The sequence below is a fragment of the Budorcas taxicolor genome, chromosome 13, assembly GCF_023091745.1.
Source record: "Budorcas taxicolor isolate Tak-1 chromosome 13, Takin1.1, whole genome shotgun sequence".
Lineage (NCBI taxonomy): Eukaryota > Metazoa > Chordata > Mammalia > Artiodactyla > Bovidae > Budorcas > Budorcas taxicolor.
This window is the reverse complement of record NC_068922.1, coordinates 64,054,962-64,081,799: the sequence shown is the minus strand read 5'-3', so window position 1 is coordinate 64,081,799 and position 26,838 is coordinate 64,054,962. Positions and strand designations below refer to the sequence as shown.

Sequence of the window (26,838 nt, the reverse complement as noted above, 5' to 3'; positions counted from 1 at the left end):
AGCTTCTGCACCCACACCCTGAGCCCTATCTACGCGCCCGGTGCAGGCTGATAACGCTAAGCGGGAGGGGGCACGTCAAACCCCGACACCTGGGTCAGAGTTTGAGGCGCCCCCTCCCGGCCATCCAGGAGCTCAGGCCCCGCCCTCCTCCTCCCCCGGCCCCCCAACCCCCACCCCCGCCTGGCCCCCGCCGCAGCACTTCCGGCAGGCGCTGCGCTGCTGGGGGGCGCGGGCGAGGATGGCGGCGGAGAACGAGGCCAGTCAGGAGAGCGCCCTGGGCGCCTACTCGCCGGTGGACTACATGAGCATCACCAGCTTCCCGAGGCTGCCGGAGGATGAGCCGGCGCCCGCGGTCCCTCTGAGGGGCCGCAAGGACGAAGATGCCTTCCTGGGAGACCCGGATACCGGTGAGGCCCGCTTGCCCCATCCCTGCCCCCTGGGACGTCTCTGGTCCTTCATCTGCGCGGAGCATCACCTCCAGCTCCATCTCCCTAATTCATTCTCTTCTCGGGGACCTCGCCCTTTTCCTCCCTTGTCTCTGTTAATTTTCTGGTGGGGTTGGGGATGCATCTCTGCCTTGGAGGCTTAGGATGCGACAAGGGAAGGGATGCCGGAGACTGCAGTAGGAGGTGTTGGGGTTACCCCTTGCGAAGAACCAACTAATAAGGAAGGAATGTCGAAGAGGAGTTCCTAAGGAACAGTTGTGATCACCCAGCAGAGGATTTTCTCTAGTCACAGAGAACAGAATAGGAGAAATCAAGTCAGAGACTGCAGCAGGATGGATAGAGGGTAGATCTTGAGAAGAACTTCCCCACAGCCAGGGATTGTGGGAAGAAAAGACTATGAGAAGAAGCTGAAAATCTCTGTATGTTCTCAGCTGTCTGTGAATGATGAGTATTGGGAGACAGGGGGATGGACCATATGACCTCTCAAAGTCCTTGGGGACCAGAGCACCTTCACTGCTCTGTGGCTACCTCACTCTGCCCAGAGCAGTGGATCAGGCCAGAATGTTAGTAAGGTACCCTGCCCCCTAGCAAGCAGGCTCCAGAATTTTACTGTGTTATCTTCAGCACTCTACAGGAACTGCAAGAGGTGGAAATAGGGAGGCAGGAGACAGGACCAGGGGGAGACCTGGAGCTGAAAGCTCTCTGAGCAGTTTTCCCCTAATGTTCTTTCTCCTGTCCATGTGGCTCAGCTCTGTCCTCCCCTCCATTTTTCATCCTCCACCCCCCACCATCCCTCATTCCCTCAACGTCACTTCCTGGCATTAGAGCATCCTCTGCTTCACTCTCTCCTCCTCTCAGTGCCTGCTCTTGAGCCCTGTCCCTTACCATCCTGGCAGATTCTGCTTCTCTGGCCCAGCCCTCTCTAGCCTGGCCCTTCTGTAGCTACTCTAGGCTGACAACCACCAATTCTTCCCCCGTCCACAACTCTCCAGTCACCTGGCTCTGACTAGCAGCCCCTGTCAACCTGACTCGATTGTAGCCTACATGGAGGGGATTTGAGGGGACCATAGGAGGCTTATGGCCATCACATGTCAAAGCTATAGATTAAAACTTCTTTTTTAAAGGGAGTAGCCCCAGAATCAGAAGGAAGCAGGAGAGAAGTGGGAGGATATGTCCTGGTGAATACCAGGACTGAAACCAGGTTCTGTATACAGGAGTCAAGAATACCACTTCTGGTCCCAACACTGCCCCTACTCACTGTGTGTCTATGGGCACACATACCCTGATCTGGGCCTTAGTTTCTTCTTCCAGCTCAAAACTGGGAATGCCTATCTCCCAATCTAGAGATTGGAAACCCCTGATATGTTTTATCCTTCTTTCCTATGCATGTCTTAGCATTTGTCAAAACTGGTGATTATTTATTTGGGTGACTTTTGATTACAAGCCCTATGAGGATGGGATCATGGCTGTCTTGTTCACCATCCTTTATGTACCATCCAGCACAGTGCTAATCTCTCAGCAAAAATTGTTGAAGAAATAAATGAATGGAAAGAGATCTCAAGATGAAAGAACGGCAGAGGAGGGAGTTCTCAAACCTCAGAGAGTTCCTTAAGGAGTTAATACAAGTTCTGCCCACAAGTGTACAAAAATCCCACAAAGACCGTGGTCACTGGAGTTTCTGGGAACCTGCTCTTTAGACCAAGCTGTGTGCTAAGGTTCCAAGGACCTTGCCATCCTACCTGTGTAGCCATGTCTTCCGTCACTCTTTTCCAAGCCCCAAGGCTCCTCTAAATCAGCAGGACCACCCTACTGGCTAACATGTCCTCCTGTGTTCTCAATCTCCTGGCTCCACTGGGTGGCACTGCCCTATCCTCTATGCAGGACTTTGGTTGTGCCCAGCTAGTCTCTAGCCTGCTGTTTCCCAGAACCAAGTGTCAGGCACCCCGCAGTAGGCTCTGTGGGTAACGGAGCTAGATGGTGACCACTCCATGATTGGGGAGAACTTTCTTTGCTCTTTGCTGAGTTCCAGGCCCACGTGTTCTTCTCTTTCCCAGACATCTGCCTCTAGATATCCTGCAAGTCCTTCACCTTCCGCATGTTCTGTGCTGTTCTCATCATCTCTTCCCCATTAATCTGTTCTCCCCCCAATGTCACTCTCAATTAATGACACTGCCATTCATCCTGTCCCAAAGTGGAAGCCCTGGAGCCACCCATGGTTCTCTCCCTTCCTCTCATTTCCAGATGGTGATCAGATGCTTTCTGTCCCCCTCCTAAGTATCTTCCAAATTCCATCTCACCATCCCTGGCATCACCACTGTAGACTAAGTTGCCATCCTCTTTGATCTGTATTACCCATAGGCTTCTAGCTATTCTTCCTGCCTCGTTCCTTCTTCCCCACCCCTCCCAACTCAATCCCCATTTCTGATCATGTCACTCCCTATTTCAAAAATCTTTAACGATTCTCCCCTCAAGGGAATAAGCAAGCCAGCTATGATCCTAGTCTCCTGCTAAGCTCTCTCTCCTGAGTTCTAGCAAATAAAATATTTTAGGGTTTGTTTCTTATGTGCTGTGCTGTGCTAAGTCACTTCAGTCATGTCCAGCTCTTTTTGACCCTATGGACTGTAACTTGCCAGGCTCCTCTGTCCATGGGATTCTCCAGGCAAGAATACTAGAGTGGGTTGCCATTCCTTTCTCCAGAGGATCTTCCCAACCCAGGGGTTGCGTCTCTTACACCTTCTGCATTGGCAGGCGGGTTTTTACCACCAGCGCCACCTGGGAAGCCCCTCATCTCTCATAAACCCAGTTAAAACTGAGAATGTTACTGGGTAGCATAACTGAAAAGTTCAGGATATAGGGCTTCAGGCATAGCTGCAATGAAGTACCTGAAAAAGAATTGGCTTTTCTCCATCTTTTGCTTTGCCTTCATTATTGTGGGCTCATCTTCAGAAAGCCTCTCATCTTGTGGGGGTACGAAGCCCCCAGCAGTAACAGGCTTACATCTTATCATCTTAGCAACCTAGCCAGAAAGAAAGTCTTTGTCTTTCCCAGTATTCTAGCAAGCAACCAAACAACAACAACAACCCGGAGTCTAAGTATCATTGGTGCTGTTGCTGGTCCCGTGCATCTGAACCAATCACTGTACTGAGGTCCCTGTTTTGATTGGCTAGACCTAGGTTATATACTCACTCTGGTCAGGAGGAGGGAATGAGGAATGAGAGAGGGGAACTGGTGTTCTCTAAAAGAAAATTGAATGAGGACTGGTGTCTAAGCAAATACAAATTAAATGCCTACTAAGCCAACTGCCTTTGATAGCTCCTGCTGTTGTCCCACAAATTCAGAATAGCCAAAAGTTACACTCATTTTTCTTCTTCTGAAAGACTTGTTTCTTCTGGTCCCAAACTAGCCTTTTCCCAGTGTCTTGCTGTTGTCCTTACACATCAGTAAAATCAATGATATTTTCTCCCCACCACTTAACACAGTTCAGTCAGTTCAGTTCAGTTCAGTCGCTCAGTCATGTCCGACTCTTTGCAACCCCATGAATCTCAGCACGCCAGGCCTCCCTGTCCATCACCAACTCCCGGAGTTCACCCAGATTCGCGTCCATAGAGTCAGTGATGCCATCCAGCCATTTCATCCTCGGTTGTCCCCTTCTTCTCCTGCCCCCAATCCCTCCCAGCATCAAAGTCTTTTCCAATGAGTCAACTCTTTGCATGAGGTGGCCAAAGTACTGGAGTTTCAGCTTTAGCATCATTCCTTCCAAAGAAATCCCAGGGTTGATCTCCTTCAGAATGGACTGGTTGGATCTCCTTGCAGTCCAAGGGACTCTCAAGAGTCTTCTCCAACACCACAGTTCAAAAGCCTCAATTCTTTGGCGCTCAGCCTTCTTCACAGTCCAACTCTCACATCCATACATGACTACTGGAAAAACCATAGCCTTGACTAGACGGACCTTTGTTGGCAAAGTAATGTCTCTGCTTTTGAATATGCTATCTAGGTTGGTCATAACTTTCCTTCCAAGGAGTAAACGTCTTTTAATTTCATGGCTGCAGTCACCATCTGCGGTGATTTTGGAGCCCAAAAAAATAAAGTCTGACACTGTTTCCACTGTTTCTCCATCTATTTCCCATGGAGTTGGTACCCAGTAAATATTTTTATTGAATAAATGGAAAATAATACTCACTTATATATTTATATGTTCATATGTAATATACATTATATTATATATTTATATTGCATATTCATATATTATATATATTTATATTATATATTCATAATAAATGATTGGTAGAATAAGAAGACTTGAATATATCTAATTGTGATGGGGCCATAGAACCTTTATCTTCTGGCTCCTTATATCTGATTGGAAAAACAGATTTAAGGACAAGATCCTGGAAATATAAACTTGAATTAGTATATAAGGTTCATTTTTGAGGGCAGAATTGGCTCCTGATGCTATGTGGAGCAATGGAAAAGACGTTTTCAAGTTATGGAGACTCTTGATTCTGCTATCTGTTTATTTTTTACTCTAAGCAGGCAGTATCACCTTCTTCAGCCCCAGTTTACTTTTCTGTATAATGGAGAAAGTGGACTCTCAGAAGTTATGGGAGCGGAGAGAATGTATATAAAGTTCCTAGTATAGTTAGCATCAATAAATCTAAGTTCAAAACCCTCTCCTTCATTTGAAACCTCTAGGAGAAAAGGAGAGTTCTGGATCCACAGTGGGAATTTAACATGTTTGTTGAGTGAATTCCAGTTTTATTTACAGACTCTGGTGTTGGTGCTGAGGGTTGGAAGCAAACATAATCAACTGAGTTGTTGCTGTTTAGTCACCAAGTTGTATCGGACTCTCTGTGACTCCATGGACTGTAGCCCGTAAGGCTCCTCTGTCCTTGGGATTTTCCGGGCAAGAATACTGGAGTGGGTTGCCATTTCCTTCTCCAGGAGATCTTCTGGACCTAGAAGGGACTGAACCCACATCTCTTGCATCTCCTGCTTTGGTAGATGGATTCTTTACCACTGTGCCACCTGGGAAGCCTGCAAATACACACACACACACATTCTTTTCCATCATGGTTTATCACCGAATATTGAATATAGTTCTCTGTGCCATTACCTCTTCCAGTGGACCATGATTTGTCAGAACTCTCCACTATGACCCCTCCTTCTTGGGCTGCCATGCATGCCATGGCTGACAGCTTCATTGAGTTATGCAAGTCCCCTCACTGTGACAAGACTGTGATCCATGAAGGGAATGTTGATACTGAAAGAAGTGAAAGTGTTAGTCATTCAGTCATGTCCAACTCTTTGCCCCCCATTGATTGTAGCCTGCCAGGCTCCTCTGTCCATGGGGTTCCCCAGGCAGGAATACTGGAGTGGGTTGCCATTTCCTTCTCCAGGGGATCTTTCCTGACCCAGGGATCAAACCCAGGTCTCCTGCATTGCAGTCACATTCTTTACCATCTGAGCCACCAGGGAAACCCCTATTAGTTATTCCCAAAAAGTGGAAAGGAGGAAACACTTCCAACTCATTCTGTAAGTTCACCATTACCCTGATACCAAATCCAGACAAAGAAGTCCAAAAAATAAGAAAGCCACAGACCAATGTCCTTTATAAACATATGTGTAAAAATCATCAAGAAAATACTAGCAAACCAAATCCACCTATATATAAAAAGGATTAAATATTGACCAGGTAGAGATTATCCTAGGATATTCCTATAACATCTCGAAATCAGTATAATATACCATATTAGAATAAAGAGCCAAAGCATATGATCATCTTAATAAACATAGAAGAAAACTTTTGACAGAATCCAATATTCTATTTTAATCAAAATACTAAGCACAACAGGAATGGACTGGAACTTCCTCAGTATGATAAAAGATCTGTGAAAAACTCCAAAGCTAACCTAATACTTGATAGTGAAAAGCTTAATGCTTTCTTCCAAAGATCAAAAACAAGACATCTTCTCTCAGCACTTCTGTTGAACACTGTAGAATAGATTCTAGACAGGGAAATATGTCAAGGGAAAGAAATACAGGGCATCTATATTGGAAAAGAAGAGATAAAACTCTCTATTCCCAGATACCAGGATCTAGTATATGTGAAATCCTGAGAAATTAATAAACTATTAGAACTAATAAATGAGCTCAGCCTAGTTGTAAGATAGAAATTCAAAGTGTTGTATTTCTGTATGCTAGGAATTGGAGAAGGCAATGGCAACCCACTCCAGTACTCTTGCCTAGAAAATCCCATGGACGGAGGAGCCTGGTAGGCTGCAGTCCATGGGGTTGCAAAGAGTCGGACGTGACTGAGCGTCTTCACTTTCACTTTTCACTTTCATGCATTGGAGAAGGAAATGGCAACCCACTCCAGTGTTCTTGCCTGGAGAATCCCAGGGACGGGGGAGCTTGGTGGGCTGCTGTCTATGGGGTCGCACAGAGTCGGACACGACTGAAGCGACTTAGCAGTAGCAGCAGCAGCAGTGCTATACAGTAGGACCATGTCATCCTTCTTTTTCTTCAGAGTACCTGCCACAACTTGTAATGATATACTCCTTTGTTTACTTGTTTTTTATCTTCTTTCCACTGGTCTTCAAAACCCATACGGGCCAGAAACTGTCTGTTCCATTCCCCTAGCATCTAGCATGGGACTGGACAAACAGCAGACCCACCATATTTGTTGAACGAATGGATGGATGGATGGATCAGGGAAACAAGGTTGGAAGCCAGGGCCTGTCCACTAGGTTTATGGAGCTGCCTGGTGGCCTAGAAGGCTGGGCCTCAGCTAGGGCAGGATCTGGTTTCCAGGGAGAGCCCAACCCCTGCCTCTCCAGGAAGTGTTCTCAGCGCTGGGTCCTGGGTCCCCCGCAATTTGGTCTAGGGACGGGAGGGAATCCAGCCACCCTGCTGCCCAGTTGGGGGGTCCCAGTCTTTTTCAATCTGGGACCACTCCCCACCCCCACTCCGCCCTCCCTGGGGTGCCTCGGAGAGACGCTGAAAGGGGGCAGTGCTGTCTGGTGGCATCTGTTTGACCTGGGCAGAGAGAGGGGAGGGGGACGCAGAACAACCCCGCCTAGAGAGCGGGTAGGGCCAGGTGAGAGGAGCCCAGACAGACCCCCGGCCCGCCGCCCGCAGACCCGGACTCCTTCCTGAAGTCGGCGCGGCTGCAGCGGCTGCCTTCGTCGTCGTCGGAGATGGGCAGCCAGGACGGGTCGCCGCTGCGAGAGACGCGCAAAGATCCGTTCTCCGCGGCGGCGTCCGAGTGCTCCTGCCGCCAGGATGGGCTCACGGTGATCGTCACGGCCTGTCTCACCTTTGCCACCGGGGTCACTGTGGCGCTTATTATGCAGATCTACTTCGGGGACCCCCAGGTGAGGGTTGGGGGGGTGGGTCGGAGAGGGAGCGGAGAGAACCAGGAGAGGAGGGGTGAGGAAGCGCTGGAGGAGACCGTGGGAACCGAGGACGGGCTTGAGTGATAGAAGGGGGTCAGCAAATAGAAAGGGGAGAGGGCGGTGACTTGGGGGCAGGACGGTCTCAAGGGAGGGGCTCCCGGGCGTGAGGGGGACAGAGCTCACAGAAGGGAACGGATCGGGTCGGGGGCAGACTCGTAGGCAAAAGTCTTGGGGATAAAAGGGCAGGCTCCCGTCCCCAGCCTCTGTGGGAGGTCCTGGGGTTAGTGGAGGTGCCTTAGGGAGGTAGGGGGTCTCCTACGGTCCCACCTAGTTCCTTGTCCCTTCCAGATCTTTCACCAGGGAGCTGTGGTGACTGATGCCGCCCGCTGCACATCGCTGGGCATCGAGGTGCTCAGTAAACAGGGATCCTCCGTGGACGCGGCTGTAGCAGCGGCACTGTGTTTGGGGATCGTGGCTCCGCACAGTTCTGGTCTGGGCGGGTAAGAAGCTCCCAGCTGCGAGGGTTGGGGTGCCCCAGGGCTACTTCTGTCTCTTGGTCTATCATCCTCATGTGGGAGATCTAGTTTGAGCAGAGGGGAGACGGCCCCAACTCCTTACGTTTGCTCTTTCTAGACCTAGTCTTACCCTCTTGTCTTTTCATGGAGTCAGAGGAGGTGTTTTCCTTTAACTGGGAAAATGACTTCATAAAGCTATAAATTGAGGTATACATCTGGGAGTATGTTGTCATTTATTAAAACTGTGATACTTAAATTTTTAGGGTTTACAAATCCTTAAAACAAATCCCTGTGAGTCTGATGAAAGCAATGAATCCTCTATCCTCCAAAAATAAATCCCCACCCCACCCCGCCCCCATGGGTTCATGCATGCTCATTCACTTCAGTTCCACTCTTTGCGACTCTATGGACTATAGCCCTCCAGGCTCCTCTGTCCATGGGGATTCTCCAGACAAGAATACTGGAGTGGGTTGCTATGCCCTCCTCCAGTGATCTTCCTGACCCAGGGGTGAAACCCATGTCTCTTAATCTCCTGCTTTGGCAGGTGGGTTGTTTACCACTAGCACCATCTGGGAACCGCCTACCCCAGGGTAAAACCTCCTAAAACAGAAATGATAAACTGGCTACCCATGGTCCACCCCCAGCACACAGCCTGGTTTGGTTTGCACCCTTAAATTTTTAAAATTTTGTTTGCTAATATTAAAAAATCGAGAATTTTTTCATAAAAATCTAGATCTCTAATATTTCTTGGACAGTCAGGAGACCTGATAACACTGGGCCTACATTCTCATGTGGCTGCAATTATCTGGAGCTGAATAGAAGCTGCTTCCCATGATGGGGCTTGTACTGTCCACTTGGCCACAGTTCCTACCACTCCCTTTTGTTTATCTGTCCTGCTTTCTCTATTACATGAGTCGGCTGCAAACCAGTTATCTCAGATGTAACCCCCATCTCAGATGGAAACAGACCATAGACCAGGAACAGGCTGACCAAGTCCATATCTTGGCTCCTGCAAGACACACCCTCCAGGCCCTGACTTTTGTGTATGGTCTGTGTTTACATAATTCAGTCCTGGGAGAGGGAGCAAGGCCATACCACAGAGGCAGGTGCAGGAAGCTGGCAGGGGTCCAGCTTGGTGGGGGAGGGGGCGAATGGGGAAGGGGGAGTAGAATGTCCTGCTCTCCCAGTCTCTGGGTTTTTCTTAATCAGGGATTAAAGTCTCCAGTAACAAACAGGCTGGAAGAGGTCCATGGATTCTGAGTTCCCAAACCCCTTGATTTCACTCCCCATCTTGGGCAGGTAGCTCAGGCTCTGAACCCCTGCTGGAGAGGGAGCTCAGACCCCTGACTCCAGATGACAAACAGACTACAGCCATCACCATGGGGGAGGTTGAGGAATGGCAGGTTAATGGTTCAGAGGAGTGGCATCTTATCATCACCCTCCCTCTTCTCTGTCTATCCTAGAGGGGGAGTGATGCTGGTACATGACATCCGACGGAATAAGAGCCACCTAATTGATTTCCGGGAGTCTGCACCTGGGGCTCTCAGGGAAGAGGCCCTGCAGAGATCCTGGGAGACCAAGGTGGGGACCCTGGTGAGAAGAGGGGGGGTGTCTTCCTTTACTGCCCTCCTGCTAACCTCAGCATTACTTTGCTGAATATTTACTATGGAGACAAGGAAAAGAGTTAAGTAGAATGATCTCAGGCCATGAGGGAGATAGGCAGCCCCCCAAATAAAATAATGCACCAAAAAATCTGAGTGATTGATAACAGGCAGTAAATAACACCTGATTTCTCTGGCAACCTTGCCTATCTGGCACATAAGAAAGAAGAAAGGCCACTGGGTAGTCAGAGATGTCACAAAATAGCTGCATTATCACTCACACATCTCATTCTGAGGCTGTTGTTGGTGACTTTCCCAGTCCCTGACATACTGGAAGATTATAGAGGAAGTGCTGGAAGCAAACCCACTATCTACTGAATCCAAAGGAGGAAATGGAATAACTCGGAGAAATAAATATTTAGTGCAGTAGCAAAAGCCCAACTCACCCCTGAATTATCACAGTTCAGAGTAATGGTGATGTGATAATGAAAAGGTTAAATGAAGGTCCCTTGTCCACTGTTCTAAAGGACAAGAGTAGGTATAATCCAATATAGACAGGTTTCTATCTAAATTGTTGTCTCGGCTCTTAAAAGGGTTTGCTTAATTTATAAATCTCTCGGTTATAATAGAGAAAGGAAGCCTTTCTGCATTTACTGATAGGAAATCAGGGAGATGGGAGGAATGCATGCTGGGGACAGCTTGTCCCTCCTCTGGGATACTTGGCCTGTGTCTCTCCCCTGTGCCAGCCCCCCATCCCTGGCTTGGGGCTCTGCGGAGTTCAGCCCAGCACCCCCCTTCCAGTGACCTGGTCTCCTCTCTCCCTCACCTGCCCGCCTTGCCCAGCCCGGGCTCTTGGTGGGGGTTCCCGGAATGGTGAAGGGTCTACACGAAGCTCACCAGCTCTATGGCAGGTAAGGATTCTCCCCCTGGGGACCAGGGACCCCTGCCTGCACTCCTCCTTGGGTGGCCTTCTCCTACCTTCCTGGATTCTCCCCTTCCCAACTTCCCCCTCCTAATATCCCCTTTGGTTGCCAGGACTCTCCTTCCCAGGAACCCCCCTCCCCCCCAGGACCCCTCTTCCTTCCCCCAGGACCTCCTCCACCCCCTGTTCTCCGGCTCCCCCAGGCTGCCATGGTCCCAAGTCCTGGCCTTTGCAGCAGCTGTGGCCCAAGATGGCTTCAACGTGACCCATGATCTAGGTCAGTGGGGCCTGGGGGTGGAGGGAAAGTCATGAGGTTGATGGAGAGTGGGGAGGAAACCTCTGTGATTTGGGTCCGAAGCCAGGAAGTGCCTCTCTTCTAATTGGCTCCTCAGACCCCCCTACCCACACCACCGGTAGCTTCATTGTGTGTGTGTGTGTGTGTGTGTGTGTGTGTGTGTGTTCAGTTGCTTCAGTACTGTCGGACTCTTTGCAGCCCCATGGACTGTAGCCCACCAGTCTCCTCTGTCCATGGGATTCTCCAGGCAAGAATACTGGAGTGGGTTGCCATTCCCTTCTCCAAGGGATCTTCCAGACCCAGGGATCCAACCCGTGCCTTTTGCCTGTCCTGCATTGGCAGGCAGATTCCTTACCACTGGGCAACATCTCTGAGAGGGAGTCTCAAATCAGGGGATCTGGGAGGGGTTCATATACAACCCACCTCCTCGGTAACAGGCTCCTGGAGGGGCCTGAGGTCTTATGGGCCTACCTCTCAGCCCTCATCCACCCTACCTGTTGCGCGTATAGTCCCTATGCCCCCAGCCTAGCCGCGCATCCCTGCCTGCAGCCCAAGCCCTGGCCGAACAGCCACCACCCAATGCGTCTGACCGCTTCCGTGAGACGTTCCTGCCGATGGGCCACCCACCACTACCTGGCTCTTTGCTGCGACGGCCTGACCTGGCGGCCGTGCTGGAGGTGCTCGGCACCTACGGCCCCGCCGCCTTCTACGCAGGTGGCAACCTCACGCTGGAGATGGTGGCGGAGGTAAGCGCCTGTAGCACATCCCCTGCCCCCGCCCTGCCTCGGAGGACCCTACTTTAGGGAAGTCCTCTTCCCCCTTGCTTCCCACTTTCTTGCTACATGTGTTTACTGGGGATTCCATGCATTTGAAATTCTAGAATAGACACAACTAACTAACCTCAGAACCAGATCAGTGGTTTGGCAATTGGAGTTGTTGACTGGGACGAAGTGCAAAGAACCTCCTAGGGTTATGAGAATATTTTGTCTTGATTGAGAGGGGTATCTTTGAGCTCCCCAGTGTTGGGACCAACTTGTACAGTGGGCTGTCTTGGCCCTCCCAGGCTTAGTGGGGACCCAGGATCAGCCTCAGCTTCCCTGAGCCCACAGTCCCACCCTGCTCCCTGGGTTTTCTAGGGAGAGACACAGTTGTCACTGGTGACTCTCAGGATTAGGGAAGATTGACACAAGGGCTTACCAACCTACTCCAAAGAGTCTTAGTCTGAGGCAGTAATGGGTTCGGGACCATTGTTGATAGTTCAAAACCACCAATGGAAAATTATGTTTGAGATAAGGATTCACGGACCAACTGAGTGATTCTCTCATTTGTGCATTGGGGGTGGGAATTAAACAGGCTGGTCATTCATTCTACATTCATGGAGCACCTGCTCTGTACCAGCCTCAGTGCTGGACACTGGTGTTATGGATGTGGTGATAGACACCCATCTCAAATGGATTTCCCTGGAAAGCCCAGCAGAGTACTGGCTTTAGATCTCCTGGGTCCAGAGGCTCCATCCATACTTGATCAGTCTCTCTCTTTTTCCATCTCACAACTCTGTTTTCCTCTATTTGAAGTCACTCTCTGTCAGATCCTTTCCACACCTGCTCTTCACCAGCCATCCTTCCAGCAAACCATCCCAGAGAAAGAGCTTCTCACTCCAGTACTTCCAGCAAAGCCTCAAGGCTAGGTCTCATTGGCCCATTATGGGTCTATTCCCAAACCAATCACAGTGGCATGGAAAAGAAATGCCCTGATTAGCCAGACCTGGGTTGCATATCTTCTGGTGGTGGAGAAAGGAATGAACAAAATTCTAACAAAAGACCATCAGAGCTTTCCCACAGTTGAGTTTATTAACTTACCAGACGAAGCCAAGAAATTCAATGTGTATGTCACTGAGGGTAGTTTAGAAGCCAGAGGTTTCAAGTTCTAAAAAAGTACTAAAAAAAAAAAAAAAAAAAAAAGGAGGGGATTCCTAGTGGTTATGGTAATTTAGGATTGAAAAATAGAATGTTGGATAGAATGAGCCCATAAGTTTGTACAAGATTGGATCATTGGTCAGTGGAGTGCTCTGTTATGTCCTGTAAGGGTTGTTACTACGAGGGTCATCCATAGTTCATGATTTTGGAGTGACTTTAGTTGATTGTAGTGAAATACAATGGCACCCCACTCCAGTACTCTTGCCTGGAAAATCCCATGGATGGAGGAGCCTGGTGGGCTGCAGTCCATGGGGTCGCTGAGGGTCGGACACGACTGAGCGACTTCACTTTCACTTTTCACTTTCATGCATTGGAGAAGGACATGGCAACCCACTCCAGTGTTCTTGCCTGGAGAATCCCAGGGACGGGGGAGTCTGGTGGGCTGCCGTCTGTGGGGTCGCACAGAGTCGGACACAACTGAGCAGCAGTAGCAGCAGCAGCAGTGAAATACAGAATTCAGTTTTGATAGCTCCTAGGCAAGTGCTGCCATAAGTGGAAAATCTTTCTTCTACATAGGCAGGGGGCAGTATGTGCAAAGACATAAAGTCATGAGTCCAGCACCTGCAGGTCACTCTGGTTGCTGTACAGAGCTCATTGGGGAGCAGCAGGACGTGAAGTGGGAGAGGTAGGCAGGGGCCAGGTCACAAAGGGCCTTGGGCTGCCAGGCTAGGGAGGTTATTCATAGATCATATCTAGCACAACACTTGGCACATACTGGGTGCTTATCGTTAGTGCTTTTTCCCTTTCCTTTTTCCTCGCGTAGCCACAGCTGATGGGGTTCCCTAAAGCTCATGATGGGAATTGCAGAAGGCACAAAAACTGTAAACATTTGATCTGTGTGTGATCCAAACATATACCTTAAGCTAAACTGCATGCTCCCAGTGTGGTGTGTGACTCACAGTGGTGGGGGGTCATTCTCTCCTCTCCAGGCTCAGCACGCAGGGGGCGTCATAACTGAGGAGGACTTCAGCAACTACAGTGCCCTCTTGGAGAAGCCTGTGTGTGGCGTGTACAGAGGTGACCTCTCCCTCAGCTCCCAGGGTCCCCACTGAGGAGAAGCCTCCCAGTCCATGGCCACATCCTTTTGGCCTAGTGGTTCCTCCCCATTTCACAAGAGAGAAACTGAGGCAATGAGTTGCCTAAGCAGCCAACTGTTGAAGCAAGCCAGAGCCAGCCTACCTTCTGAAGTAGTCGTGGGGTCAGTTACCCCAAGTATTTAGGAGATGGAGAGGGAGGTCTGGTCAAAGGCTGAAGCCTAGGGTTTGGGGTTCTGGCCATGGGTTTTCTTGATTTGGGTTCTGTGTTGTCTCAGCTCCCTTCCCAGCCCCTCTGTCACTGCCTGTACTTCCTAAGATGAGTCCTTAAGACCAGTATCCATCTTAGCTTCATGTTAGAACAAACTCTTCAAGACAGTCAGAGGCCTTCCTCCTCATTGTGTTAAAAGGAAACTGAGGCCCTGGAGAGGAAATGAACTGAACCTACCAAACTCAAAACCAATGAGGAACCCAAAAAGTCAAGCTTATGACATGGGTGAACTCCATGTTTGTTGAACCCAAAGTGGTGGGCTTCTGGGTTCCTCAGAAGGCCCTCAGGCCCTCTCTCCTCAGGAGGCCCAGATCACCTCAAGCTCCAGCAGAGGCTGCTTCTGTGTTCAGGTTTCCAGGCCTCAATCTCTTAGGCCTGACTCCTCTGCCAGAAGGGGTGGAATATTGAGCAATGGATGAGCATAGCCCTGGAGCCAGAAGACCTGGTTTTGGGTACCAGTTGTGCCATTCACCTTAAACAAGCCACTTCGCTCTTTGAGCCTTGTTTCTTTCCTTAAAAGGGAGATAATAATAGCACCTGCCTCTCAGGATACCAAGAGGAGTTGATGAGATGATGTTGGAAGTTGCCCTGAACAGAGTGGGCACTGAATGTGTCATATTTGATTTCCATTTGCCCTCCCCAGACTAGGTTCTCTTGGAAATGCCAGTACCTTGAGCACTCTGGGCTCTCCTTACCTCTTATAACCTTGGACCAGCTGCCTCATTTACAGTTTCCTCACCTGTACAATGGAGATGATAACAGTACCCATTATGAGGATTAAATTAGTTAATTAGTGTTATTTGTCAGGTATTATTATTCCTTTGATATCCAAACATCTAATAACAGAGACCTCAAATTGGAAGCGAAATTTGCTATTTCCAAGAACTTTCAAGAGTGGGACCAGCAGGGGCCCTGAGGGAGGAGCTGAAAGGAGACATGGTAGACCAGAAGTCTGGACATCTGAATAACTGTCTCTGCTCTGCCAATGGACTGCAGTGTGACTCTGGGCAATTCACTGTTTTCCTGAGCCTTAGTTTCCTCTTAAGGAAGAGGAAACAAAAGACAAACGTTCTGGCCCAGCCCTTGACTCACCATGTGAACTTGGGTGCACCCCTTTGCCTCTCAATGTAGTTTCCCTATCTGATAAGGAGGTTCAGTGCAGTGGTCTCAAGTCTGTGTGATGGTGGGATATGGAGATGCCTTGACCCCTCCCCTGCCATCGGTCATTTCCTGTCCTTTCAGGCCACCTGGTTCTCAGTCCCCGACCCCCACACACAGGCCCTGCCCTCATCAGTGCTCTCAACATCCTTGAGGGGTTCAATCTCACCAGCCTGGTATCCCGGGAGCAGGCTCTTCACTGGGTGGCAGAGGTAAGGCTGACCCCTTCACTCCACCTGGGTCGGGAGACCCAAGAGTGGGGGGATGGGGTGTTGGCGTAAGGCCTGACTAAATCACCTCCAAGTTTCCTCACACAGGAAGATCCTGGTGTAGGTGCTGGGAGGGGCTTGGCAGCCTCTTCACACCCCTGCTCTGTTTACAGACCCTGAAGATTGCATTAGCTCTGGCCAGCAGACTGGGAGATCCCATCTACGATTCTACCATCACTGAGAGCATGGATGACATGCTCAGGTGGGCCCCCAGGAGCAGGACCCTGAGTACTACGGAGGTGGCGGCAGGTGTGGTGGCAGGTGTGGGGAGAGAATCAGGTGAAGCAGCTGGTGGAGCAGTAAGGCCCGCAGTGCCAAGTAAATGTCAGCTCAACCCCAGCTCACAGTGTGACACTAGATGCCTCCCTGTGTGCCTCAGTTTCCCCATCGGTACAACAAGGTGGTCTACTTCATACAGCTCTCAAATTTTTTTGATCCCAGTGAGTGAAAGTCGCTCAGTCATGTCTGACTGTTTGCAACCCCATGGACTGTAGCTTGCCAGGCTCCTCTATCCATGGGATTCTCCAGGCAAGAACACTGAAATGGGTTACCATGCCCTCCTCCAGGGGATCTTCCTGACCCAGGGATTGAACCCGCATCTCATATATCTCTTGCATTGGCAGGCAGGTTTTCTACCACTAGCACCACCTAGGAAGAAGGAGCTTTTCTTTTTTCCAGAAAAAATTGAATAACATCTAAATAAATTCATTCAATAACTAGTTCCTGTTTATTGGCAATATGCCAGGAATAAGTGAACTTCTGTTCTCACTAACAGTTCAGTAGTGGGGGAGGGGCTGGGGGAAGCAAGTATTAATCAAATAATTGCACAAAGAGACTCTGCTAAGTGTGGTAGGTGGGGGTAAAGAGCGCCCAGTGTATGTTCATCTCCTACTTCTTATCTTTTCAGCAAAGTGGAGGCTGCCTACTTCCGGGGCCAGATCAATGACTCCCAGACAGCCCCTGTCCCACTCCTGCCCATCTATGAGCTCAATGGGGCTCCCACGGCTGCCCAGGTGTTGATCATGGGCCCTGACGACTTCATTGTGGCCATGGTCAGGTATGCTGACTCAGATCAGAACCTGGCACAAAGGATCACTGGGACCAGGAAGGAGGTGGGGGTTGGGTAGGAGTAAGGGCAGGCTCAGGGCTCACCTGGCCCTGATCTTGGTCCCCAGCTCCCTGAACCGACCCTTTGGCAGCGGCCTCATCACCCCCTCGGGGATCCTGCTCAACAGCCAGATGCTGGACTTCTCTTGGCCCAACAGGACTGCTAACCACCCTGCACCCAGCCTGGTAGGGCCTCACTTCCCTTCTCTCCTGGGGACCCTGAGATCTAGGTAGAAGGTGCAGTGGCATGACTGCCCCTCTCTCCCCACTTCTAGGAGATTATATTATCAAGTAAAACAGCTAAACAAGGTATCCACTTCCTCCCCAGCCCAAGTCCAGGGCTTAGAGCCTGGTGGATCCCAAGAAACCTCATCCCATTCTGCCATCATCTCACTGTGTGACCAGAGGAAGATCTTGTCCCCTCTCTGGGCCTCAGTTTCTTCACCTACTGTACAGTGAGGCTATTGGCCACCTTGGGTGGCCAATGCTTTGGGTACTTTGCAGAATTAGCAGTCTATGACTGTGTGATGCTGAGCACTGAAGGGGCTCTGAAGAGGGACCCAAAGAGAAAAGAGATATGAATTATTGTCTGTTGTGAGAGCAGTGTTCTTAGCATCCTGCAGGCTGGGTCCCAGCAGGATAAAGACAGAGATGCCCAGGGTGGGGATGAATCTGTTCCTTCTCACGGTCCTCTTTCTGGGCTTGATCCCTTTCCTGCCACCCGTGGTAGCCCCCTAGCAGCCCTATAGTTCAGGGGATCCATTATCTACCTTGGTTATCCAAGGACCCTGCCCATTTCACAGACAGCAGACTATGGCCCGGGAATGGGCTGTCCCCATGAAAACTGGGGCTGTGGAAGGTTCAGGAGAGGGAGAGATGTTGGAAGAGTGGTGGAGTAAGCCTTTCCTGTCTTGTTCCACCTCTTATTCCCCTGTGATCTCTGACAACAGGAGAACTCGGTGCAGCCAGGGAAGCGGCCGCTGTCTTTTCTGCTGCCCACTGTGGTCCGGCCAGCAGAAGGACTCTGTGGAACCTACCTTGCCCTGGGGGCCAATGGAGCTGCCCGGGGCCTCAGCGGCCTGACCCAGGTGAGATTCCCCCAGGTAGGCCTTTCATGGCCAGGAGTCAAGCTGTGACCTGGGCTGTGGATGCCCCTCATGTCTCTGACTTGTCCTCATCTCTTGTTTATTTATTTTGGGGGGCTTCCCCAGTGGCTCAGCAGCAAAGAATCCACCTGCAATGCAGGAGACGCGGGTTCGATCCTTGGGTCGAAAAGATCCCCTGGAGGAGGGAATGGCTATTCACTTCAGTATTCTTGCCGCAAGAATCCCATGGACAGAAGGGCCTGGCAGGCTACAGTCTATGGGGTCGCAGAGTTGGACACAATTGAAGCAACTAAGCACATTTATTTTTGGCTGTGCTGGGTCCTTGCTGCTGTGTGCAGGATTTCCTTAGTTGCAGCAAGCAGGGGCCACTCTTCCCTGTGGTGTGTGGGCCTCTCACTGCAGTGGCCTCCCTTGCTGCAGAGCACGGGCTCTAGGCATTGGCTTCAGTAGTTGCAGCTCTCCAGCTGCAGAGCATGTGCTCAATACCTGTGGCGTACTGCCTTAGTGGCATGCGGAATCTCCTTGACCAGGGATCAAACCAGTGTCCCTTGGCATTGGCAGATGGATTCTCCACCACTGGACCACCAGAAAAGTCCCTGTACTCATCTCTTAGCTCACGCAGCAAACATGGGCTGAGGCTGCTTTGTAGCAGTCCCCTCCTGAGCGCTGAGGACATGAACTACATCATTCTTAGTAAAAATGGAGCCCTGAAGCTCCATGTCATCCCAGGTTTCAGGGAAATCACAGGGTCAGTGGAACTGAGAGGTCAGAGAGCATCTGGGCTGCCTGGGTTCTGTCAATGTCAAATCCCATTGTGCCTCTAGTCATTATCCGAATAACAAGCAGCCCTCTTCAGGGTCTGATTTTGAAAGGGAGGGTCTGCTCCCTTCTAAAACATCTCACTACAGTTCCATGAAGGTCTTGAGTATCTGTTTTATGTGCCAGATCTGTACTTTGGCAGATGATGAGTTAATAAACCTGGGCTTTGGAATCAGACCCCTGTGGGCCCCAGCCTAAGTGCTGCTAATTTCCAACTGTGTGGTGTTGGGGAATTCACTTAACCTCTCTGAATCTCAGTCTCCTCATCTGTAAAATGGAGATAATAACCAATAGCTAACATTCATGGAGCTTTTAGCAAGTGACAGGCAGTGTTATATGTGTTAACCTTATAACCTTCTCAACTTTGGAAGAAATCCTTACTTCTGTTTCATAGATGAGGAAACTGAAACCCAGAGAAGTTCAGTTCAATTTAGTAAGAATGGGCAAACAAGTAGGGGAAGAAGGTGGGATGAATTAAGAAAGTAGTACTGATATATATATATATGTGTGTGCGTGTGTGTGTGTGTGTGTGTACATATATATATGTACACACACACACACTACTCTGTGTAAAACACTGGGAGGGCTCAGCTTGGTGCTCAGGGATGACCTAGAGGGGTGGGATGGGGGGAAGGAGGCTCAAGAGGAACGGGATATATATATACTTACAGCTGATTCACGTTGTTGTACAGCAGAAACTAACACAACATTGTAAAGCAATCATCCTCCAATCTAAATTTTTAAAAAAAAGGATGGGCAGGCAATTTGATTGCAGAGCCTACTCACACTTCCAACCCCAAAGCTGTAAGTATTTGCACGTAGTATACCCTAGACCACTCCCATCTACTAGCCCTCTCCTGGCCAAGAAGAAGGGAAGAGAACCGCGGCTTATATTAAAGGAGCCTGGGCGCTAGTGGTGCCTCTTCCCTAGTTCTTTCCAAACTCTGGAATGAATCCCTTTTCTTCTCTGGCCCTTGGTTTCCCCTCTGTGTAATGGAGACGGCCGTCACAGGCCTGCCTGTCTTCTGGGGCTGTTCAGAAACCAGATGACACCCCAGGTGTAAATGTTTCAAATACTAAGGAGTCTAGACCAGGGGCGAGGGCTGTGGAGGCCTGAACCTACACCTCTGGGACAGCCCTGACTTCTGCCCCTTGGCTGCCTGCAGGTACTGCTGAACGTCCTGACCTTGAACCGGAACCTGAGTGACAGCCTGGCCCGTGGTCGCCTGCACCCAGACCTGCAGACCAACCTCCTGCAGGTGGACAGTGAGTGAAGAGCAAAGGTCCCCATGGGGTGGGCACAGGGCAGGGTGGAGAAAGGGGCTCCTCCCAAGGGTGCCCCTGCCTCGACCGGCACCAGCTCCCTGCCAGTGAAAGTCAGGTTTCTTTTGACCAACTCCTATCAGAACAGTGAAAGGTCTGGGAATTGAAATCTACCCTGCTGTTTCCTGTCTGTGGCCTTGCAAAACGCAGGTCTCCACTCTGAGCCTTGGTTTTCTCATTTGTAAAATAAGATATAGTTGTTCATTTTGCAAACTGTTCATTCAACAGTTGTACTGAATACCTACTGTGTGCCAGGTATTATCCTAGGTGCTGGGGACACTGCATTTACAGGCTTACAGGAAAATAAGGAAACATGAAAAAGTGAAATAAATTCTCCACAGAGCATTAAAGCAGGATGATATATATGAGTGACTCCATGACTGTGGAAGCTTTCTCTTTGGTGACATTTAAGCTGAGATCTGAAGAGTGGGAAAGAGGCTACCAGGAGAAGAACTGTGGCAGGAATGTAGGCCAAGGGAACAAATGCAAAGAACTCACTGCAGGATTGGACTGGTGGTTTAGGAGTAGAAAGGAAACCAGGGTGATTGAGGGTGAGATAAGATCAGAGAAGCAGGCAGGGGCCAGATCAAAGACTTTACAGATTATGGTGAGGAGACAGACTTTCCTCTAAGAAGGATGGGTGCTTAATTTTGGACCCCACTTAATTTCATAACTGGGGAAGATTGTGTACCTTTGAGAAGTTTTTATTAGAACAATGTATTATGCTAGTCCAAAAGGGATACAGAATTGAATGAGACATGGTCCTTGCTTGTTCAATCTCCCCATTTTACAGATAAAAAAAAAACTGATGCTCACAGAGGTTATTAATTAGTCAAAGGTAAACTAATAAATGGCAGAACCGATATCAGATACATGCCAAAGACAGTTTTTTACTCCATGGCTCTTGATATCTCCTGGACTGAGTAGTTACACCCTGTAGTTGGCCAATGTCCCTCGGATCCCAGCTGATGGGTAATGAGGTCAATTCCTTGAAAATGAATATTGCTCAACTGCTATCTTCTGGTCTCTATCGAGACCAGATAGAGTTACTATCTGGTTACTAAGTTACTGTGGGGGTGAGGGGTGCTCATCCCAGCCCTCCCTGGAAGGACACACAAGTCTAAGGATATGGAGAGTGGAGGATTGGTGAAGGGAAAGTTCACGCACTTGAGGGCTCTGGAAGGCGTTATAGAAGAAGTAACAACTAGCTGGGCCTTGATGTGTAAGCCGAAATTTGGCATGTGGAGGTAAAGAACATTCTGGACCAGGGGGAGGGGGTACACCTTGGGCAAAGACAGAAAAAAATGGTTCAGAGAGCAGGCAAGAGGCCAGTTGAACTAGAGACATGGTTTCCCAAACTTCAGAATTTATCCAGTACCTTCATGACTTTTGCCATATTTGCGTATCATTTAAAGCATTATTTACATAATGTGTGTCTACAAATGGACTTCCCTTTTCACCTAACTGTATTTTAAAAGTAAATCTTACAACCACAAATGGAAAAATGGCATCATTTGCCACAAACAGATGGTAAACAGCTATAAAAATAATCAAATTTTTTAGGTTTTAGTTAGATGTTTTTGCCCACAGATGGTTCTGAGGTCTGCTGTCTCTTAAAGAAAAAGATTAGAAATGTTAGAGACTAGACTAGGATGTAGTCCTTTCTATTATCGAAAGGACTAAAAGTGAACCCCAAAAGGAATACATTTCCAACTTGGTGATGTAATGTTATTTAATATGTGTCTTTATCTCAAGAAGTACCCCCAAATCATCCCATTTGGGGAAATAAGAAGATCAGATTTTTGTTGAGCAGTGGGAGGTGAAGATACATGGCATACCATGAAGGTTCATGTTAAGGGGTATGGACTTTATCTAGTTGAGCAGGAGGAGACTATGACTTGATTTGTTTTATGTAGGGAAGGTGGATTGAAAGGAAGAGAACTTAAGTCAGAGAAACACAAGAAAGTGGCTGAGATAATGGTCCACGTAAGAGATGATGAAGACCTGAACTTATGCGGGAGAGTGAGATTGATTTCTTCATTTAGCCATTAAATTTTAAACATTTACTGTGTCCTCACTCTGTCCTAGGCAATGGGGATCAATAGTGAGCAAGAGAGCATTCTTGCCTTTAAAAACTTGTTTTCTAATGAATACATAAACAAGTTGCAGGTGGCGGTAAGTACTTTGAAAGAAAATAAAGCAAGGTAAAGATGACAGGGGCTGCTGTTTTAGATAGTGGTCAGGAAAGTTCTTGAAAACTAGAATGAAGTATGAGAGCCAGTTCTGTGATTATTTAGTAGGAGAGCATTGTAGGCAGAGAGAATAGCAGATGCGAAGGCCCTGAAGTAGGAACATGTTTGACTTATTTGAGGGATCGCAAGGAGGCCAGCTTTCCTGGTAGCTCAGACAGTAAAGAATCTGCCTGAACCGCTGGGGACCCAGGTTCAATCTCCGGGTCAGGAAGATCGCCTGGAAAAGGGAATAGCTACCCACTCCAGTATTCTTGCCTAGAGAATTCCATGAACCGATGAGCCTAGCAGGCTACAATCCTTGGGGTTGCAAAGAGTTGGACACGACTGAGTGACTAACACTTATTTACTTAAGGAGGCTAGAGCAGAGTTAAGCAAGGAAGATAGTAAAAGGAAGTGAGAAGAGGAGTTTAAAGAGATGCGAGTTTCCTGATAATGTCGGCCTTAGAGACTTAGGTGAGGATTTTGGATTTCATTCTAAGAATCATCAAAATTGTTGGAAGGTTTTGAGCAGGGGAAGTGACATGGTCTGACTAATGGCTGCTATGTGAATAGGCTGTAGGGAAGCAGGACTGGAAGTACAAAGACCAGTTAGTGGACTGTTTGGTAATGCTGGCAAGTAATGATGGCAGCTTGGCCCAGACAGATAGAATGAGACCCCCAAAGCCAAGCCCTTTTCCCAATATTAAGAATGATGACACATTATTGATCACTTACTATATTCAAGGCTCTGAGTTTTGTGCTTTGTGTATAATATCTGCTTTACTTTATGTGGTAAGTTCTCAGATAATACCCATTTTGTACATGAGGAAACTGAGGCTCAGAGAGGTAACACAATTTGCCAAGGTCACACAGCTCATTAGGGACAGTGCTCTAAACCAGTGCTCCCCCATCTTTTTGGCACCAGGGATCAGTTTCGTAGAAGACAATATTCCCACGGACGGACTAGAGTGGCTGGGAGATGATTTGGGGATGATTCGAGCACATTACATTTCCTGTGCACTGTATTTCTAAAGCTTCCCTGAAAGCTCAGCTGGTAAAGAATCCGTCTGCAATGCAGGACACCCCAGTTCGATTCCTGGGTTGGGAAGATCTCCTGGAGAAGGGAAAGGCTACCCACTCCAGTATACTTGGGCTTTCCTTGTGGCTCAGCTGGTAAAGAATTCACCTGCAAAGCAGGAGACCTGGGTTCACTCCCTGGGTTGGGAAGATCCCCTGGAGAAGGGAAAGACTACCCACTCCAGTATTTTGGCCTGGAGAATTCCATGGACTATATAGTTCATGGGATTGCAAAGAGTTGGACATGACTGAGCGACTTTCACTTTCACTTTATTTCTAATCTAATGCCACTCCTGATCTGACAACGAGGTGCCAGTCCATGGCCCAGAGGTTGGGGACCCCTGCTCTAAACTCTCTGAATGTGTGTATGTTGGGGAATTCACACAGGTGAGTTCACAGAGGAAGAGATTGAGTTCCTGGAAGCCAGGGGTCACCACGTGGAGAAGGTAGATGTCTTATCCTGGGTCCATGGCAGCCGGAGAACCAATAACTTCATCATCGGTGTGAAGGACCCTCGGAGCCCAGATGCAGCCGGAGCTACCATCCTGTAGAGCAGCGGGGTGGGGCGGGAGTCTCTGCTCCCTGCCTTTGCATGTTCCTAGAGTCCCTCCTTCTCCCAGGTTTGGTCTCAGAGGGACCCCAGGGATGCCCTAGATCAGGGGCCAGAGGGGATGCTTAGCAAACCCTATCCCAGAGTAACAGGAAAATTCTCCATCTGGAGGCCTGTGGTGGTGGCAGTGGTGGTGTCAGTGTCCACAGGACCTTGAGGAGTCAGACTGTCTGTCTGTCTCCTTTCCCTCAGCCATGCAGGCCCTGAGCTTAGGGATGTGCTTGCAAACCCTTTTCAAGAGTCCTCACCACCCCAACATTGCCAGTTGGGCCTGACCTGGCCTTGTCTTCCAGCTCCTTTCTCCTGTCCCCAGCCTCATTTCTTAAATGACTAGGATTTTTTTAAAATGGACCATCCTAGGGAAGTGAGCGGGGGAGGGCTCTTCTCCTCCTCCCATCAGGTTAAGGTGGGGGCCTTACATCTGGGGGGCCCTGGGGTGTGGGGTAGGGGTGGGGGTGGGGACCAGCTCAGGGGCTTCCATTTGCAAAAGGGAATTAAAGAAAGAATATTGCTTAACCATGGCTCTGACTTATGTTTCGTTGTGTTGGGAGGGGAATGAGAGAGGAGACCTTGGCTCACCTTATCCCAGTAGCCCTGACTCCAGGGCAAGCTGGAATGAACTTTGTGGAGGTCATAACAATATCTGCCGTCTATACAAGACTGCTTCCCAGGTGGCGCTAATAATAAAAAAAAACCACCTGCTAATGCAGGAGATTAAGAGACGTGAGTTCAATCCCTGGGTCAGGAAGATTACCCTGGAGAAAGGCATGGCAACCCACTCCAGTTTTCTTGCCTGGAGAATCCCATGGACAGAGGACCCTGGTGGGCTACAGTCCACGGGGTCGCAAAGAATCAGACACGACTAACTTAACAAGTAGCAGGCATCCAAGACTAAAACTAATAAAAATAATTAATAACAATAATTATAATGATAGACTCTATTGAACACTTACTATGTACCAGGCTGTATGCTAAATGCTTTATGTGGATAATATTAATTACATTATAAATCTTCATTACAGACTTCATGAAGTTGGTACTGATATTATTCCCATTTTACAGATGGCAAAAAGAAGTTAAGGAACTAGTTTAATGTTCCTCTTGTATTAAATGGAAGAATTGGGATTCAGTCTCAGGATATTGAATTCCCAATCTATGCTCTTAACCATTTGAACATCTACTAGGTAAACTGTTATAAAGCATACTTTACACAGTATATATCAGATAAATACATTTTACAGATTATATCATTCATGCATGAATGTTATCTACCCATTATGTTACAGGTACTTTGTTAAGCACTGGAGATTCAGTATTGAAAAAAAAAAAAAAACACAATTTTTTGTGTGTGGATTTTCAGTCTATAGGGGAAGTCAAACATTAAATAAATAAGGACCCAGATAATTAGGGTAATTGCCATCATGATACAGTCTAGGAGGAAAGCTATGAGGAAGTACAACAGGAAAGATAATTTTATTCTGTTTTGGAATGGGATCAGCTTTCTCCAGATAATGAGATGAGCAAGATTGACAGAAAATATTAGATGTGGGGTGTGGGAATGTCATTTTAGACAAAGAGAACAGTAAATGCAAATATGCCATGGTGAAGAGGTGAAAGAACACCAGTGTACTCTTCCTAGAGCAGGGATCAGTCAACAGACTTTTTCTGCAAAGGGCCAGATATGAATATTTCAGTCTTTCAAGCCATCTGGTCCTTATAGTAATTACTCATCTTTGCTGTTATAGTGCAAAAGCAGGCATAGACAATAGGTAAACAGATGGCTGTGACTGTAGTCCATAAAACTTTATTTTAGAAAAACAGGATCCAATTTGGCCTAACGACAATAGTTTGTCAACCTCTATTCTAGAACATACTGAGAGAATGAAAGTATGTGATGAAACTGTTAAGGTCGGCACAACATTCTTATGAGGCTGATACTAATTTCTCCATTTTATGGATGTGAAAATTGTGGTTCAGAGATATGAAAGAACTTGTCCAAGGTAACCCAGCTGACAGCTGGCAGATCCATGATATAAAAGCAGTTTGTTTGACTCCAAAGATCATGTCCCTCTCTTCTTTGAAAAAAACTTTATTACTTTATCTGATTACAGATGTAACAGTCATTCAAATATCAAACATTTCATAAGCATATAATATAAATGATGCATGCCCTCAAAATCTCAACTTTTCAAAAATCTCACTCTTCCTCACATATTCCTCCAACCCCTCCAAAAATCTCACATATTCCTCCAACTACTTTTTTTCTGTAGCTATCACATACATCATCATTCTATTTATTTATTTTTTAAGTAATATTTTATTTATTTGGCTGCATTGGGTCTTAGTTGTGGCATGTTGGACCTAGTTCCCTGATGAGGGATCAAACTGGGCTGCCTGCATTGGGAGCTTGAAGTCTTAACCGCTGGACCACCAGGGAAGTCACTCGTTGTTCTTTTTAAAAGTAAAAATGGGATTATGTTAGTCACAGTGTCTACAACATCTTTTTTTTTTTTCACTTACCTATATAACATGGACACTTTTTCATGTCAATATCAAAATATATAGATTTACCTGATAATTTATAATGATTCATCATAGTTCATTAAACATTTTAACTGGTTTCCAATGAAGCTTTGATTATCCTTGCCCTGATATCTTTAAATGCTTGAGTAACACCTGTGGTC

At 48.1% G+C, this 26,838-nt stretch overlaps 1 protein-coding gene across 1 annotated transcript; it reads left to right on the top strand.

Annotated features, from left to right (window-relative positions):
* Nucleotides 1-238: 238 nt before the first annotated feature.
* Nucleotides 239-24,095, top strand: GGT7 (gamma-glutamyltransferase 7). Its single transcript, XM_052651076.1, has 15 exons — nt 239-407; nt 7,584-7,819; nt 8,189-8,340; nt 9,819-9,948; nt 10,800-10,867; nt 11,082-11,155; nt 11,723-11,919; nt 14,079-14,166; nt 15,697-15,824; nt 15,995-16,083; nt 16,789-16,938; nt 17,057-17,174; nt 17,939-18,076; nt 20,080-20,179; nt 23,932-24,095. Exons 1-15 carry the CDS (start codon nt 239-241, stop codon nt 24,093-24,095), a joined length of 2,001 nt encoding a protein of 666 aa, XP_052507036.1.
* The last annotated feature ends 2,743 nt before the right edge of the window (nt 24,096-26,838 follow it).